Raw genomic sequence first — 18,309 nt, 5'->3', positions numbered from 1 at the left:
AATGTGGGTGTGTTGTGTGTGTTGATGACGTGGGTTTTTTCTTCTTTCTACTGGAATCGGGTGGGTTCACTGACACGTCATTCTAACTTTGAGGAGTGCTCTACACGCGGCCTATCTTGATGATGTCTCCTTTGAGAATTGTTATATCCTCCAAGCTGAATTATTACCATCCGAATTATTGAGAATTCAAACACTTGTCTGTTATTCATGTTATTTATAAATAATAAATAGTTATTTTTTATTTTTCATATGTAGACTGTTGATAAATTAAATTTAAATTTTAGTTTTTGAAAGTGAAAAAAATATAATAAATTTATTCATTTGTTAACGAGGGAGGTTACGTGACACCTTTGAAAATGAATTTTTCAACATTTTATATATCTAGGGACAAAAATGATTATTTATCTAAAATATAATTTAATTTTCATCTTTCTCATTTCCTAATTGTTGCACGCATAATATTACAATAAGCACTTAAAAAAATAGGAAAACAAACATAATATTGATTAATAAGTATAATTTATCTATTGTTATGAAATTTCCAATGTGACAATACGTTATCCAAAATATGAAACTCAAACAAAAATACACAACCATGAAGTTAATCCTTACAAAAAATAAAACTCAACTTGATTTTGTCATTAACTAATATTGTCACAATAAAAATCTCAAAACAACAAACAAATTATGTTTATTAATCAATATTATACTTATTATTATGTTTATTCTTGTTTTTCTATTTTTTTTAAATGTTTATTGTAATGTTATGCTTGCAAAAATTAAAAAAGAGAGAAAGATGAAGATTAAATTTTAAAGGGAAAATAGTCATATGCATCCCTGAATGCGTAGAACGCTAACAAATTCATCTTTGAATGTGTCACCTAAGCTCTTTTATCAACCGTAACGAATAAAAGTTAACAAATTGATAAATTTATTGCACTTTTCTCATTTTCAAAGACTAAAATTTGAATTTCATTTTTCGAAAATAAATTTATCAGTGCTCTACACATTCAGGCATGAAAATGACTTATTTCCCTTTTAAAATTTGTTCTCTTTTCAAACTTACCCCTTTCATAGGCTGTCTCTCCTCACTTATCCCACGGGCCAACACATTCACACGCAACACAATCCTCTCATAAACCACCTATACTTGTTCTCTCGTTAGCATTCACCATCCCTCAATCTCGAAGGCTGCCATTAATTGGACCACAATTGTGTTGGCGACAATGTTGTTGCTGACAGACCTGGAGCGACCACGACAGATGCATCCGTAGGCGACAAGGAGGTAGTATGAAAATGACCTATTTCCCTTTTAAAATTTATTCTCTTTTCAAACTTACCCCTTTCATAGGTCGTCTCTCCTCACTTATCCCACGGGCCAACACATTCACACGCAACACAATCCTCTCATAAACCACCTATACTTGTTCTCTCGTTAGCATTCACCATCCCTCAATCTCGAAGGTTGCCATTAATTGGACCACGATTGCGTTGGTGACACTGTTGTTGCTGACAGACCTGGAGCGACCACGACAGATGCATCTGTAGGCGACAAGGAGGTGGTGAGGGAGCAATTCAACAGCTCTGGTGTCCGGCGGTGGAAGAAGATTTATGGCAACACCAACTAGTGAATCGGAGGATCTTCGATTCGATATCAAGGTTGGTGTAGTGTTGTTAGCAATTGAACTTTTCGAATCACAGTTTATCAACAATTTTGAGAGTGAATTATTAGTTAACTCATATAGACTTAAAACAAGCAGTCTTTAATGCCATTAAGCAATTTCATTTTATACATTCATTTAATTATGATGTAGAAGAAAACAAGAGTGACAAGTATGTTGTTAAGTGTATAAATATGGTAATGGATGTGATTGGAAGGCAAGAGCACCCTTCAGCAAAAATATGCAAGAGGTGGAAGATAAAGAAAATAAAAGGTATTCACACTTGCACAGCTTCACTCATATCACAAGATCATGTTAGATTAGACTTATTTGTAATTACTCATAATATTGTTCACTTAGTGAAAACAAATCCTGGTATCCAAATCAAAACCTTGATTGCAGACATACTACAACGCTTTGGTTATATTGTGCATACAAAAAGGCATGGAAAACTAAACAGAAAGCACTTGAAATTGCATTTGGAAGTTGGGAAGAATCATACAGTTATCTGCCTATATGGATGATAAATGTTCAACACTTTCTACTAGGTACAATTGTTAGATACAAAACATCCAATTCAATGGAGGATGGTGAGGATGACTTTTCTAAGGTGATTCTTAATTGTGTATTTTGGGTTTTTAAGCCATGCATTGAAGGCTTTCAATATTGCAAGTCGATTGTGCAAGTAGATGACACCTTTTTAACTGGAAAATAACGTGGTACTTTGTTGACTGTCATTGGACAAAATGGTAGTCGAAACATTTTTTTCACTTGTTTTTGCAATTGTTAAGAGCGAGAGCAAAGAAGTTTGGATGTGGTTCATGCATCATTTGAGGAGATATGTTACGCCTCAACCAAATTTGTGTATTATATCAGACAGGAAAACCAGTTTGCTAGCAGCTTTGCAATTAGAACGAGTTGGGTGGACTTTTGTGTATTGCATTCATCGCATTGCATCAAAGTTTAACAAAGACTTTAAAATGTTGACTTAAAAAAACAAGTCATCAATATGGGTAAGCTTCTAAGCACTTCATGTGACAAATAATTTATTTATTACATGTTCGACATATTTATTACGCATTGTTTTTTCTTTTGTCATAGGATATGAGATGAGGAAACCACAATTTAAGGCAAAGTTGCTCGCAATGAGATCAGAGTTTCCACGAGCAGCAAATTGGGTGGACCAAATTCTTAAGAGTAAATGGACTCAAGCCTATGATGAAGGAAAAATGTATAGGCATATACGACTACCAACCTTGCCGAATGTATGAATTTTGTTTTGAAAGGAGCCCGAATATTTCCTATAACTGCCTTAGTCAAGGAAACATTTAATAAAATAAATTACTATTTTGTTACTAATGGCATGAAAATTATGAATATGATAAAGGTAGTACATAGGTACACTAAAAAGGTATGTGTCATGATGCAAGAAAATTGACCCATTGCTACCTCGCATTATGTTCGCATGTATGTTTGGGAAACATAGGAGTATGAGGTTCAAGAAGTTGCAAATATGTGACTTAGGCAATGAGTAATAACATGCATTGTCAAATTGAATGAATGATGGTGTGATTGTGGAGAATTTCAGGCACTTTGAATTCCTTGCTTGCATGCAATTGCAGCATGTGCTTCTTGCAATTTAAATTGCGATGACTTTGTTGACCTTCTATACAAGTTGGAAAATATTTACAAAGTTTATCAGCATCAATTTCATTTGTGAGTGTATGAATACACGGTTTTGATGATGTCAAAGTAGAATTAATACAAGGTTGTTTCAACAAACATTCAAAGGTTAAACATTGTTTCAAGATTAATTCAAGGTCAAGCAAACAAGATCAAGAAAAAGATAAGACCTCAAACAATCTCATTGGCTGATTGGTTTTTACCTTAACACAAATTGTTTCCAAGAGAGCAAAGGCTCTGGTAATCGATTACTAGGAGCTGTAATCGATTATCAAAAGACAAATTTTGCAACAAAGCTTTTCAGGAAGGTTTTGAAATTTGAATTTAAAAGCTTTAATCAATTACCATTGGTGTGTAATCAATTACCAGTAATAGAACTCCTGAAATTCAAATTAAAAAGTCATGACTCTTCATAATATAACTGTGTAATACCAGAAACTTGTAATCGATTACTAGTGAGAAAATTTTAGAAAAACAATTTGAAAAGACACATCTCTTCAAACCATTTTTGAAAAGGCACAATGAGCTTATATATATGTGTGTCTAACTTCAAAAATGATGAGAGAGATATTCTAAGAGAACTTAATTGTCAAATGCTCTCTTAACAACACTTGGGCAAACACTTGGAAATCTATTGAGAATTCATCTAGGAACTTCAAATTGTATTATCATCTCTGAAGAGAGAAATTCCTCTAGGATCTTCAATTTGTATCATCCACTCTAAAGGAGAGAAATCTTTCTGTTCATCTCAAAAAGTCAGTTGTAATCAAGAGACGAGTTGTCTTTTGGAGAATCTTGAACACAAGGATGAGGGATCTCAAGGTGTGTTCAAAGTCTGTAAGGGATTTACAGAGATAGTGAAAAATCTTAAGTTGGTTGCTTAAGGACTGGACGTAGGCATGGGAAGTGGCCGAACCAATATAAACCGAGTTTGCAGTTCTCTCTTCCCTTATTTGATTTATTTTATTGCAATCAATTTTGTCTTGCACGTGTAAAGAACATTAATTAAATTGATTATTGCTTCTTCTTCTACATTCTGAGCCTATAATTTAAAAAAGGGTTAAAAGTTTGTTAGTGAAAATTTTAAAACTTAATTCACCCCCCTCTTAAGTTATTGAGGCCACTTGTCCAACAAGTGGTATCAGAGCAGGATTCTTGTTTAAAGTTTAAAAACTTCACGAATAATTATGGCCCCATCAAACTTTCCATTTCCTAAGGGAAATTCTATTAATAGACCTCTTGTTTTCAATGGCGAGGGTTATCACTATTGGAAAACCCGAATGCAGATCTTTATAGAAGCCATAGATTTAAATATATGGGAAACCATTGAAATTGGTCCCTTCATTCCTACAATGGTAGTGTGAAATGCAACTATAGAAAAACCTAGAAAAGGATGAGATGATGATAAAAGAAGAAGGGTTCAATACAATTTAAAGGCAAAAAATCTAATCACTTCTGCATTAGGCATGGATGAATATTTTATAGTCTCAAATTGTAAAAATATAAAAGAATTGTAGGATACATTACAAGTAACCCATGAAGGCATAACCGATTTCAAGAGATCTAGAATAAATACTCTCACACATGAATATGAACTGTTTAGAATGAATCAAAATGAGACCATATAAGATATGCAAAAGAGATTTACACATATAGTTAATCATCTTGCATCATCGGGAAAAATATTTTCTAATGAAGATCTCATTAACAAAGTGCTTAGATGTTTAAGCAGACAATGACAACCAAAAGTAACAACAATTGCAGAATCAAGAGATCTTACTAACATGTCTCTTGCAACTCTTTTTGGAAAGCTTCAAGAACATGAAATGGAACTTATGAGACTCCATAAACATGAAGAGAATGAAAAAAAGAATAAAGGAATTGCACTCATAGCCATATCATCTTCTATTCAAGAAGAAAATGACAAAGAAGACTTGAATGAAATAGAAGAAGATGATGATTTAAGCTTTTTTGTGAATAGATTCAATAAATTTTTAAGAAACAAAGGAAATCAAATATCAATCCAAAGAAGAAAGGAGAAAATTTCTCCTTAGCCCCAAAATGCTATGAATGTGATCAACCTGAGCACTTGAGATTCAATTGTCCTGTCTTTAAAAGAAGAATGAAAAATCTAACAAGAGAAATTTCAAAGAAAAGAAAGAAAAGAAAGCATACATCACTTGAGAAGATAATGACATGGATTCTTTAAGTGAGTCAGAAAATGAAATCATAAATCTGGGTCTCATGGCCAAAGACTATGAAAGTGGAGAAGAGGTAATGCCTTCTAACTATGACTTATCTATTTCTTTTGATGAACTCCAAGATTTGCATAAAGAATCTGTAAAACTTCCCAAATTAGTTTCATATTCTAAGAAAACTATTTCAAGTTTAGAAAAGAAAATTTTAAAATTAAATATAGTTGGAAAATCTTAAATCTGAAGTTAAAATTTTAAAATCAGTAGATAAAAAATCAATTTTCTACAAAATGCTTAATACAAGAAAACAATAAAGCATCTCATTCATGTGAATGTTGTGATAAATTCAAAGAAGAAATTGAAGATTTAAAAATTGCTCGTCAAATTTACTCTTGGTAAAAATAATTTAGATATTATATTTGGCAAACAAAGATGTGTTTTTGATAAAGCTGGATTAGGATATAATCTTGAAAATTAACAAAAGATGCATAAAAATTTCTTTGCCTCTACTAAAAAGGCTAGTTCTCCCTTGTTAACATGTTTTTATGGTGGTAAGAATGATTATAGTGCATCAATATGTTATATTAGAAAGAATGGTAGTACCCTTGGAAAAATGGTATGGGTTCCAAAATGATCCTTACTAAAAACTAACATATAAGGACCCAAGAAAATTTAGGTACCAAAATCAAAATATGATTATATGAATGATGGACTCTTTGAAGTGAAGTTGATATATTGGTAGCAGTTGCTCCAAATATAGGAAGTGGCCGAACCAGTATAAATCGAGTTTGCAATTCTCTTTTCCCTTATTTGATTTATTTTATTGCAACCAATTTTGTCTTGCACGTTTAAAGAACATCGATTAAATTGATTGTTGCTTCTTCTTCTGCATTCTGAGCCTATCATTTAAAAGGGGGTTAAAAGTTTGTTAGTGAAAATTTTAAAACTTAATTCACCCCCTCATAAGTTATTGAGGCCACTTGTCCAACATCATTTCCTTGGAAGCAAAGATAAATGGCCTCTATATTTGACTCCATATTTTATGTTTGATCTTTCAAATTGAACAAATGGTGGTGTGATTGTGGAGAATTTCAGGCACTTCGAATTTCTTGCTCGCAGACAATTGTAGCACGTGCTTCTTGCAATTTAAATTGTGATGACTTTGTTGACCTTCTATACAAGTTGGAAAACATTTACAAAGTTTATTAGCATCAATTTCATTTCCTTGGAAGCGAAGATAAATGACCTCTATATTTGACTCCATATTTTATATTTGATTCTTTAAAGCAATGAGACACAACGGGAAACCCAACCACTAGTCGTACACATAATGAGATGAACGAACCAATTCCAAATAAGCCTAAAAAATACTCATTGTGTAGAACTGAAGGACATAATCATAGTAACTGTCCATACAAGCAAGTTGATGACTAATATTGTTTCTATTTTTTATTTTTAAGTTTCTGTTTAATTTGTATTGTTCATTTTATATTAATGTATTATGTTATTTTTATTTTAACAACTACTTTTATTAGTAAATTATTTTCTATTGTTAATATTAAAATAATTTATAAAATAAAATTAATTAATATTACTGTACGAAATTATTAATTTACTTAATGATAATTGTAAAAATTAATTATTTTATAAAAAAATTAATATTATTTGATAAATTCTATGTTAATATTTGTAACATAACATTATAATATTTTTGTTAAATAAATATGTAGTACGTTTTAATATTTTTATTTAAATTTAAGTCTTTTACATTATTTTTTTAATTTACAAAAAAAAAAATCCTTAACATTGGTAAAAAATATATAAAAAATATTAAATATAGAAAATATATTAAATAAAACAATATACAAATTAATTCATTAAATAATTAAAATAAAAACTATTTATGATTTTAAAAAATACAAAAAAATTGAAGTCATAAAATAATTTACTACTTCAATAAAAAAATCCATTACGACTTTAAAGTCATGTGAAAAAAATACTAAAGAAAAAAAACTCTTATGACCTTGAAAAAATACAAAAGAGAAAAAACTCTTATAACCTTAAAATTGTGTGAAAAAAATATAAAAGAAAAAAATCTTACTTTAAAGTCATGTTTAAAATAAAAAATAAATAATTTAAGTCATAAATTTTTTATAACTTTAATTCAAAAGTCTACCTTAAAACTTATCCCTGAGTTAACATGTATATAAGTAATCATGGGAGTGAATGTTAATTTCTTTTATTAAATTTGGGGTATCTTCTGTTGTGGTGGGTGTTAGTAAAAGGAGTGAAGGAAAATGTTTTCCAAAAAATTGGAGAAAAAATAATATAAATTATTGGATTTGTATATATATATATATATTATTTATTATCTATATTAATGATAAAGATAATTTCTTTTATTTGATGTTGATATTTTATTAGACAATTTTACTTTTAAATTATAATAACTTTTAATTACTTCTATATGTTAATTTTATTTAACTTTTTTATTTTTTATTCAAAAAAATTAGGGAGACAGCCTTAGTATTTTGTTTTTTGAAGTCACGATTATAGATTATAGAATATTATTATTATTATTTGGTGGCTTAACCCCAAAGAAAACTAGGGTGCTCTCTTTCTAGAAATACCAACTAGGACAAAACACTATTTGACGACTTAACTCCAAACGAAGAAAAAAGACTGAGAGCAATTGCATCAACAACAAATTGAAAGGATGTCGATCTTCGAGTACAACGGAAGCGCCGTGGTGGCTATGGTCGGCAAGAACTGCTTCGCCATTGCCAGCGACCGAAGACTCGGCGTTCAGCTCCAAACCATAGCCACGGATTTCCAACGCATTTCCAAGATTCACGACAAGCTCTTCATCGCTCTCTCTGGCCTCGCCACCGATGCTCAAACATTGTATGTAGCGCTACCCGTTACTCTTTTTCTTTTTCTTTTTCTACCATTTTTTAAATTGTTTTTGTTCTCTCTTTGTTTACTTTTTTTTTTAAGGTATCAGCGTCTTGTTTTCCGGCACAAACTGTATCAGCTTCGTGAAGAGAGGGATATGAAACCAGAGACCTTTGCCAGCTTAGTCTCTGCTCTGCTTTATGAGAAAAGGTAATGCAGTTTAGATCTGAGGAAAAAAAATGTAATATTTGTTGAAAGTTTTAATTTTTTGGTGATTTTGAAAGTGGGTTTTGCTTATCGAAGTCGTATGAATTGAAATTGATTGTGGGGTTGTTGTTCTTAGTGAGTTTTAATGAATTGATTGACACCCTTGTGTATATATGGAGTAGATTTACTTGTAATATATGATTCTAGGTTGCCTTTCCAAATGGCACTTGGATTTGAGGTTTTGTATTTTTAATTAACGATGAGGTAATGGAATTTGTAGATGTTAGGTGTGACTGTGTTTGTATGTATCTGTCCTATGGTCATAGTAGTGAGTAGCTCCAAGAAGACTCTTTTTTAACTATATGTAATTGACTGGAATTTATTGACAATCACGCTAGGCTCATTAAATATGAAGTGAGATCAGCGTAATTTTGTGATCTTTAATAAATTTAGCCAGAGGGTGAGCCCTAGTGCAATAGCAAAGTTTCCCTTTGTGATCCTTGGTCACGGGGTTGGATATGCAAACAGTCTCTTTGCATTTGCTAGGAGAAGACTGTGTACAATTACCCTCTCCCATGTCTTTGCAAAGTGGGGAGCCTTCTGGAACTGGGGGGTACATTAGTTTTTAATAAATTTTATTCAATAATAAGGAGTTTGTTTAAAAGAATGTGTTAAAGAGTGTATTGTGCTAGCCTTTTTCTAATAAATATTCCTTTCTGAACTTAGCTGAGACCAGAATTTCTGTTGCAAAATACCTGTATGTATGTAAAAATGATTACTTGTCTCTAGGAACTTAAATATTCTCTTTCCTTTGTTGCTTACTCAGTTTGTTGCACCGCTTCCCGATTTCCTTCTTTCCTTAAAAAGACAGGACAGATTAAAACATGCATATGACATTCTGGGGTTGGTTACTTTACATGTTTTTCCATTTTCCCTTCATCATTCCTGTTTAAATTTTTAGCACTGTGAAACAGTTTATTTATGAATTGTGACTTGACATGGCTTGATAATGAGCTAGATTTTGTTCTTAAATAAATAACTAAAAAAGAAGCAGGACTGTATAGTGGTGGAATCTAGTTTGTAACTTGTGTACTTGAGCACGTTTAAAATACATGAGCATACTAAATACTAAGGTAGTGTCTGGCTTAGTTTTTTTACTTTTCTTCTTCTTAAAAGGAATAGTTGGGCCAAACACATTTGGAGAAAAACTCTTTAAGGGCCTTAATTTTCCTAAAAGAAAGTGGGTGGGGGGCAGCTTTTAATCTAAAATTTCCAAACAAACTTGGCCTAATACCTGTCAAAAAAGTATCTGAGTCCTGAGTTATGATAATATTAATCTAGAATAGATAACCTTTATTATTGCATATGATATGGAGGCCTTATAACTTATTAAATCATTTTGGCAGCTGAAATTGAATGCATAGAGTTTTGAAATGAAACTGGGTTATTAGTGTTATGTGAAAATTTAGTTTAGAGATGGTTTGACCAAGTGTCTTTTTTAACTCGGCATATGGGGAGAATGTTTTGGGTGCATTATGGTTTGGAACTCGCAGATGGGAAACTGTAAAGTGTAAACTGTTACCCACCATTCTAATGGTGGAGGGCTATCCTCTATGGTTATCTTTTGGACTTGTGTTGATACCCAGCATTCTGATGGTGGAGGGTCTTCCTGCATGGTAGTCTTTTGGGAATTTGTCGAAACTCACCATTCTAATGGTGGAGGGCTATCATGATCAGGAGACTTGTGATTTCGTTTTGAGACTTATGATCAAATGATTAAATTGTTTTGTCAATTCCTAGTTTAAACATTAAAACTATTACATTGAGTGTATGTTTTTTTTTAAAGGCATTTCATTGAGTGTATGTATGCTTATACATTTAGTTCATAAATACACACACACACACACACACATGCCTGTCTGTTTGTCTGTATGCATATCCATGTGTGTGTGTGTGTGTGTGTAAATATGTATGTTTGTATGTATGTATCTTAAGATTTGATTTGAAATGATGATGTACAATTCACATTAGCATAGCAATTCATAATTTGAATGTTGACCAATGTAGCTCATTGTAGGTTGATGTTGAATCATGTTGAATTTTGTATCTATTTTGGGCTCCCTTTTACTTGTTTGCAGACCTGGTTGTAACAAATCACAGTAAAGCATAAGATTTAAAATTTTCTTGTTATACTAATTTGTTAATAAACTCTAATTTGGAACAGTGAAAACAAAGTTTGCATTTTTTGCTTTTCAGGTTTGGTCCATACTTTTGTCAGCCTGTAATTGCTGGATTAGGGGATGAAGACAAACCATTCATCTGCACAATGGATTGTCTTGGGGCAAAGTAAGTTGAATTATTTTACAGTCCATATTTTCTTGTAGAGGGAGGTCGGTATGTTTAAAATCTTGCTAGTGTTAGCAATGTGTAGTATAAATGTATAAAGCTATTTTAGTGATATGTATGCACCATATACGGTTCTGAGCAGTGGTTTACATCTTTTTATGCATGGATAAAACTTAGATACAGTACTTTAGGTTCTGTTTGTACAGTTCTCCAAATAGAAATTGAGTTTTATCTTGATAATCTCTGCTTAATAAAAGTCTGCATTAAAGGATTTTATAGAATACTGAAGTGAATCTTCAATTCTTATTAGAGAACAGTAAAAAAGGACATAAGGTACTGTAGCTAAGTTTTCTCCTTTATACATTTGGCTGAAGATCTGATTGTGAGAAAACCATCATCTGATATTTGAACAATTTAACTGACCTTTATTAATTCCAGCTACTTGGAAATTAGACATGAGAACAGATTTTATAAATGTTTTGTTCTTCCAAGTTTCAATAGCCTAAAAATTGGTGGTTTTCTATCCTCCTATGATACAAAAGTAAAAAAATTAAATTGAGTAGTTAATAAAAGATAAAAGCAAGTTGTAGTTGACAAAAAAACTTGGTTTAAAAAAGAAGTGATGAAGATGTACCGAATTTGTAAAACTAGAGGCTAAAAGTTTGTATACTCATTAATGTGTAATATATGTTGCTGCATTTTTGTTTGAACAGAAATTTAGTGTTGACTCATGCTTTGTGAAAAGAACATTGCCTTCTGTATTAGGTTTCACTAGCAGCTGTTAAAGTAGCAGCTTTGCTCCATTTTTTTTATTTTCTTTGTTATCTGTTTTAGTAATTTTCTCAGCAGAATTCCTTATCCTCCATTAGTCTGTTTCTCATATGCCTACATCTTCTGTATCCTCTAATCTGAAAATGTTCTAGATTGTATGTTGCTTTGATGGTGCCTTTTATGCAAGATTATTCTTCCCTTATAGTAAATAACCTGTAAGTTGTATATTGTCATATGAGCTGGATGTATGTAATTCTTTATCTTACCTTTTTCTTGTTTGCAGGGAGCTTGCAAAAGATTTTGTTGTTTCTGGAACTGCATCTGAGTCTCTGTATGGTGCTTGTGAGGCGATGTTTAAGCCTGACATGGTTGGTCCCAAAGACTAACTTGTTTTGTCTTATATTTGGTTTTGTGAATCAACATAGTAGTGTGTGTATCATACTTTTAATATGGATAGTTTCTTGCAATTGACCCAGAATGCAATTCATTTTTGGTACTATTATAGACATTAATATATTATATTGCACCGTACATGTAGAGTAAGTTTCATTGTGAAAGTATAGACAAATAATCTAATCATCATGGGTTAAAGCCTAATAAGTTTAACTAATCATTGTGCAAGTGAATTCAGGATGATTTTTGTTTGGGATGGGGGGGAGTTTTGTATGAATACAATAAAATGCTATTGCATATGCAGACATGTATGAAGTTAATTCTAATAGTTATTGACTTACAAAAGTGCAGCATTAGTGCAATGTCTAATAAATGGGGACTGAATTTGGATGGAAACAGATATCCTATGGTGTGTTAGCATCTGGGATTCAAAGAGAAAAGGCTGTTAAAGCTTTAATAGTGCCTTGATTTTGCAGTTTGGTTTCAGCATCGAAGTTGTCCACCTTCATACTTGTGATTTAACTTCGAAGATTTTTAATTATAGTTTCACAATGTTCATTAAAGATATGCATGCAGCTTATATTTTTTTTGGCTTGGTTTCTGATCTTGACACAGGAACCAGAGGAATTGTTTGAGACCATCTCCCAAGCACTGCTATCATCTGTAGATCGTGATTGTTTGAGTGGCTGGGGAGGACATGTCTATGTTGTGTAAGCTTTACAAATTCTGATTCTCTTAGTAGTTTGGTCTTTAGTTTTTATATGCTCTTGTCAATTTCCGAGCTAAGTATTCACATTTACTGTATATGCACTTGTCCATGTACAAGCCACTGGCCGGACCAAAAGTTCTGACTTTTGCTGAGCTGTCAATATGGGCTGCTTGGCCCAACGAGCCAAGCCTGAAAAATGGGCCAAACTGCCCTGCCACAAATTTCTAATGGGCTGCATTTTTTGTGGCCTAGCCTGGTCTGTCGGGCCTGTTTCATTTTATTTTGTCTAAATATATATAAATTTAAAAGGAAAAATAGAAAAAGAAAAAAATTAAAATAATACTTGGCCGAAATAGGTCAGGTTGTTTTGGGACTAAAATTCTTGAGCCAGGCTTGACTCATCGGGCTGGGCCATATTGGCCCAGTTCTCTTTAGACCACATTTTTTAGCACAGCTCGGTTCAACCTGATGGGCTGGGCCCATTTTTACAGCTTGCATCTATGAAATTAATTTTCACAAGAAGGCATGATGAAACAAATCCTGAGTAGGGGAGTCCCTCCTCTAGGCCTCTAAACTATTAGGCCATTGTCAGCGACTCAGCGGTTGTGACTTATAATAGTGTTATTTTTTATGGATTGCTTATAATCACTTCGAAAGAGAAACTTGCAATACTCTATTTGTTCCCTAAAATGTTGTCTTACATCCTCCTTTTATTTTACTTTTATACTATTTTTCTTCCTTGAAAGTAGGACATTTAACTATGACTCTATGCCTATTCATATTATAGTATCTGTAAGGGCTTATTGGTATGTTGATTTGTCTTCTGCAGCACGCCAACCGAAGTGAAGGAAAGGATTTTGAAGGGAAGGATGGATTAACTTGTAAGCCACCTGGGTTTTCTGTTTAGTTTGGAGTTGAATGGCATGACATTTACAATCCTTTGTTAAAGGGTACCTTTGTTATTGTGGCTCTTTAGATAAATGTACCCTGAAAATTATTTATAGACGGTTCACTTGTTCTATATTTTAGATTATCAGTGAAAGGAGGAGATTCTTGAGTTGGGCATGTTGTGAGTGATCTATTGGAATGTTTTTCAGTGCAGACTGGCATGCAAAGCACGATAATGATACTAAAATTGCCTCAAATCTATTTCTCCTGTTTTTCCCCCCTTCCTTTCATGTGTCCTTGAATAGATTAGTTTCGAGAAATAAATGTTTTTTTTTCTCTCAAAAATCAACTCAAGGCTAATTAAAAAATAAATTATATTTTTTAACAAACTATTTTAAAAAATAGTCTAAAAAAGTTAGTAAAAAATTATTTTTGTATAATAAATCAATGGGTTCAAATGATAATACATATTGATTATGTGAAAAATAATCTGACTTTGATTTTCTAGAATACAATCTTGGGGAGGAATGGAAAGTTTTATAACTAAATTCTGAATTGAGAATTATTCTTATAGTTGGTTTAAAGGACCGAAACTTTTGGAATTAAAGGACTGAAACTTTTGAAAATATTTTAGAGTTTTACCAGAAAGTCAAAATATTCTTATTAAGGTGATTAAAAAATAATTTAAGCAAAACATCTAGTCTAACTCTAAAGGGCAAAAATTAACACGTATTGATCTGCAGGCGTAAAATTGGTTGTAATAGTAACATGCTTAATTAAATCATTTTTGGGATGTAAAATATGATCTTCAGAAACACTACGAGTCTCTCTTGTTCTGGACTTAGTACTTGGATTGCTCGCATGCATTTCTTAAAATTGGGCCAATAAATTTGAATAAGATATAGAGAAAATTAGTAGATGGAATGGAAGGCAGATCTGTATGAGTTGCTGCAAGATTTATTGTAAGCCGTGATTTAGTATGATTTAGAGGAATTTTAAGTATTTTATCTTGAATAAATTATTAATAACTTATTATTTGATTTAGGTTTAGATTTGGTTACCTTTGATTACAAATACTTTTTGGATGGCTTATATTCTACTTCTGATGTTAATTAAGCTTATTTCAGTTAAATAAAAGGCGGATCTCAACTTTGAGGTTGATTTTGCTATTAGAACCCTCCAAGGGCGAATTGACTCACTTGTATGTATCTCTTAATTTAAATGCATTTCTTGAAAACTTGTCTGAATGTCTTAAAATAATGAAATAAACTAACCGGTTGAATTGATTAAATCAGGAATTAGTTATGCTTTTTGCTCGAATATAAATTAATTTTGCTACGGTCAAACCTCAAATTTAACTAGTAGAACTAATCGAATTATACTAATAATGTTTTGTCGATTTTAAAAATTGGTTTAATTTGCATTTAAATGTGATTTTTAGTTTACATCAAGGATATCTTTCAATAGTCGAAGGTTAGTTCCCTCGAGACATTTTTTTTGTCTCCTGTCACTTGAATTTCTGCTTTGTTATTTGCTTGTTAGCCATATTTTAGATCTTTTATGGGCCACTTACAATTAAGCATAATTTACTGTGCAGTAAATTGCAATTCTGTTGTTCTTATCGGTTATTGGGTAAATGTGGTATTTGTTGGTAGATTCTATATAAAATGGTATGGGTTATTCTTCTTGCACCCAATAAATTTTTTCTACACCCAATATATTTTAAAAAAATTTAACTTTACCTTTTTTTACTTCTTCTTCTTCTTCTTCTTCGTTCCTTCCTTTTCTCTTTTCTTCGTATCTTCTAAATCCGTAAGACACTATTCATTTGGAATTTTTGGCGCGTCCGTCGGTCTCTTCCTTCTCCTCCATGAAGCTAGTGTTGGTATTGTTCATGGTGTGTGTTTGGTGTTCGTCGCTCCTCCCTAGTTTCTCCTCCAATAGTTTCTTGTCGTCCTCCGTAAGTTTCCTCTCCTCCGCCATCGTGAGTAGCGCTACGTCGTCACCAATAAGTTTTTTTTTGTCACTGTTTACTCCATACGGATTGTCAATTCGTATGATTTATACGGATTGCTAATCTGCATGGTTCATACGGGTTGCTAGTCCGTATGGTTTATACAGATTGACAATCCATAAGAACTATATGAATTGACAATCCGTAAGGTTCATATGGATTGCATCCTTACGGATTGTCAATCTGTACGAATCATACAGATTGACAATCTGTATGCGTTCAATACACACAAAAAATGTGGACAACAAAACTCACGACGGCTCACGACGATGATAGCGGAACAAAGGTGGACACTAAGGACAAGCACACACAAATTGATGAAGATAAACTATGGATTGATAAAAACAACCACGGATTGAAGAGAAGATGAGAGAATTTGAGAGGAGAAATAAAAAACGCATGAATAAATGGTGCAGACACATGGATTCTCAATCTATATTTCACATTTAAGCGTCAATGAAGGAGGGACAAAATTGATTTTTCACTCAAAATGTTGGGTGTAAAAGAGATGGTGTTGGGTTAACGAAGAAAATCCCAAATGATATGTGCATGCAGCTCTTATTGTTTGTAAAATTGTATGGCCAGGCTGGAGTAGTTTTACACTTTATGTTTGTTAATCTACAAAGGTTTAGAAGGAGAAAATGGGTGAGTTTGATTAAATTTATAATAAATAATTTTAAAATAAGTATTTAAAAAAATATTTTTTAATAAGTAAATAGGATTTATTTATCAAAATAAGTAGAAAATTATTATTTTTTAAACAAAAATAATTTAAACAAATAGACTAAGAAAACAGAAAACTACTTATTTTATTAACATAAATGTTTTTTTAACAAATAAATTTAAACTGACCCATAAATTATTATATTCTTGTAATCCTTAATTTTTCAGTAGTTATTATTTCAAAATGATATTTTATTTTTCATATTTTTAAAGATAAAATAGAAAAAAAATTATTCATACAAAGTATCTTAATTTTAGTAAAAGAGGTACATACTCTAAAAAGACTGAAAATATTTTCAACAAAAAGAAAAAGATAAAGGTTGAAAAGGCAAAGTGAAAAGTTCTGCCCCACAAGTAGATATTATTATCATTAATGCCTCGCCATTATGGAGGTTTTTGCGGTATGAAGTTTTAAATATAATTTTAATTTATGTTAATATAGTGAATTTTAATTTTAGTTTTTTTAAACATTAATTTAATTTATTCCTAATATTTTTTTTATAAAAAAATTAGTCTCTGTCATCATACAACCACTCACGTTCTTCATTTGACAACTAATATACTAAAAATTGTGTTTAGATATACATTCTGTCAGAAGAAATTGATAAATAGAAACTCAAAATAGAACCAAACTACGGTAATAATTCGAAATGCAATGAAAGGTTCACAAGTTGAGGTAAACAAGCAGCAGCAATTGCTAGCTGATACCTTCAATTTTGGAATAAGGTATATTGCAACTTAAGGATAATTGTTTAGCTTTTGCTTTGCACGTAAGCTGCCTTATCCAAAAAGAGAAAAGTTGATGGGGGTATTTTATTAGTATATTACTAGGAATAGCAAAGAATATGGAATATTAACAATACATGAAAATGGTTTTCTATTACTTGACATGCAAGTTTTGTTCATCTTCAAAGAAATTTCCAAACTTGTGCTTTCATCCATTGATCTCCTCAAATACCTCTATCACATTCTTCTTTTCCCAAATCCCAACCCATCAATTCTTTTGGTTAATTAGTAATTACCCTTTTTTTGTCCTTCAATGGAACGTGAAGAAGGGAAACAACCTCCCCAAAAGACCCCATTACACAATCAACACGAGCAAGCTAATTCCAACAATTTTGTTCTAGAACATAACTTGCAAGAGCAAAGTGGGACATTCACAACTTTTGCATCATTTGAAAGTGAAACTGAGGGCGAGTCTTCCTTTGATGACAATGATTATGATGGGGATGCTGATTTTTTCCTGAGCCAAGAGTTCGAATCGGAACTTCAATTTCTTGAGAGTGAAGGAAGCAATTACAACAACGATGATGACAATGATGAAGATATGGAAGAAGATAACATCGATGTAGATGAATTGACTTATGAAGAGTTGATTGAGTTGGGGGATTTTATAGGACAAGAGAAGAGAGGGTTGTCAGCACATGAAATTTGTTCATGCTTGCATATTCACATTTTCCATTCTGCTGAAAACAAAAGTGGAATTGATCGTTGTGTGATTTGTCAGGTTGAATATGAAGAAGGTGAACCTTTGGTGGCAATTCAGTGCGAGCACCCTTATCACACAGATTGCATAAGCAAGTGGCTTCAAATTAAGAAGGTTTGCCCAATATGTAACACTGAAATTTCAGCTCCCAAGATGGTTAGTTAAGAATATATACTTGGTTTTTAGATAGTTTAAAATTTATGCTTCCTTCATTTGTGCAATCTGAATTTGAAATAGTTAAAGGAAATAAAAGCTTAACTGGAGCTTAATTTGTAACATTGTAATCACAGAAATTTGATGTTTCAAGGTATGAAAGTGATTGGAAATCAATTATACTT

The 18,309-nt window shown here is 32.0% G+C and overlaps 2 protein-coding genes across 3 annotated transcripts; both read left to right on the top strand.

The window, feature by feature from the left end:
- The first annotated feature begins 8,173 nt into the window (after window positions 1-8,173).
- On the top strand, window positions 8,174-14,005 carry LOC114382750 (proteasome subunit beta type-3-A-like). The gene is made up of 6 exons (XM_028342345.1): window positions 8,174-8,443; window positions 8,537-8,644; window positions 10,898-10,987; window positions 12,042-12,126; window positions 12,767-12,861; window positions 13,690-14,005. Exons 1-6 carry the CDS (start codon window positions 8,256-8,258, stop codon window positions 13,736-13,738), a joined length of 615 nt encoding a protein of 204 aa, XP_028198146.1. The 5' UTR covers window positions 8,174-8,255; the 3' UTR covers window positions 13,739-14,005.
- A 3,216-nt stretch (window positions 14,006-17,221) lies between these two features.
- LOC114381928 (E3 ubiquitin ligase BIG BROTHER-related-like) lies at window positions 17,222-18,309 on the top strand. Of its 2 annotated transcripts, XM_028341161.1 has the most exons (2): window positions 17,222-17,898; window positions 17,993-18,103. In XM_028341161.1, exons 1-2 carry the CDS (start codon window positions 17,525-17,527, stop codon window positions 18,060-18,062), a joined length of 444 nt encoding a protein of 147 aa, XP_028196962.1. In that variant the 5' UTR covers window positions 17,222-17,524; the 3' UTR covers window positions 18,063-18,103. The 2 variants fall into 2 exon arrangements, with proteins under 2 accessions (XP_028196962.1, XP_028196960.1); XM_028341159.1 differs by having other exon boundaries at window positions 17,233-18,309.

Source organism: Glycine soja, chromosome 13, assembly GCF_004193775.1.
Source record: "Glycine soja cultivar W05 chromosome 13, ASM419377v2, whole genome shotgun sequence".
NCBI lineage: Eukaryota > Viridiplantae > Streptophyta > Magnoliopsida > Fabales > Fabaceae > Glycine > Glycine soja.
The sequence above is the reverse complement of the archived record's forward strand: the minus strand, read 5'-3'. Positions and strand labels throughout refer to the sequence as shown.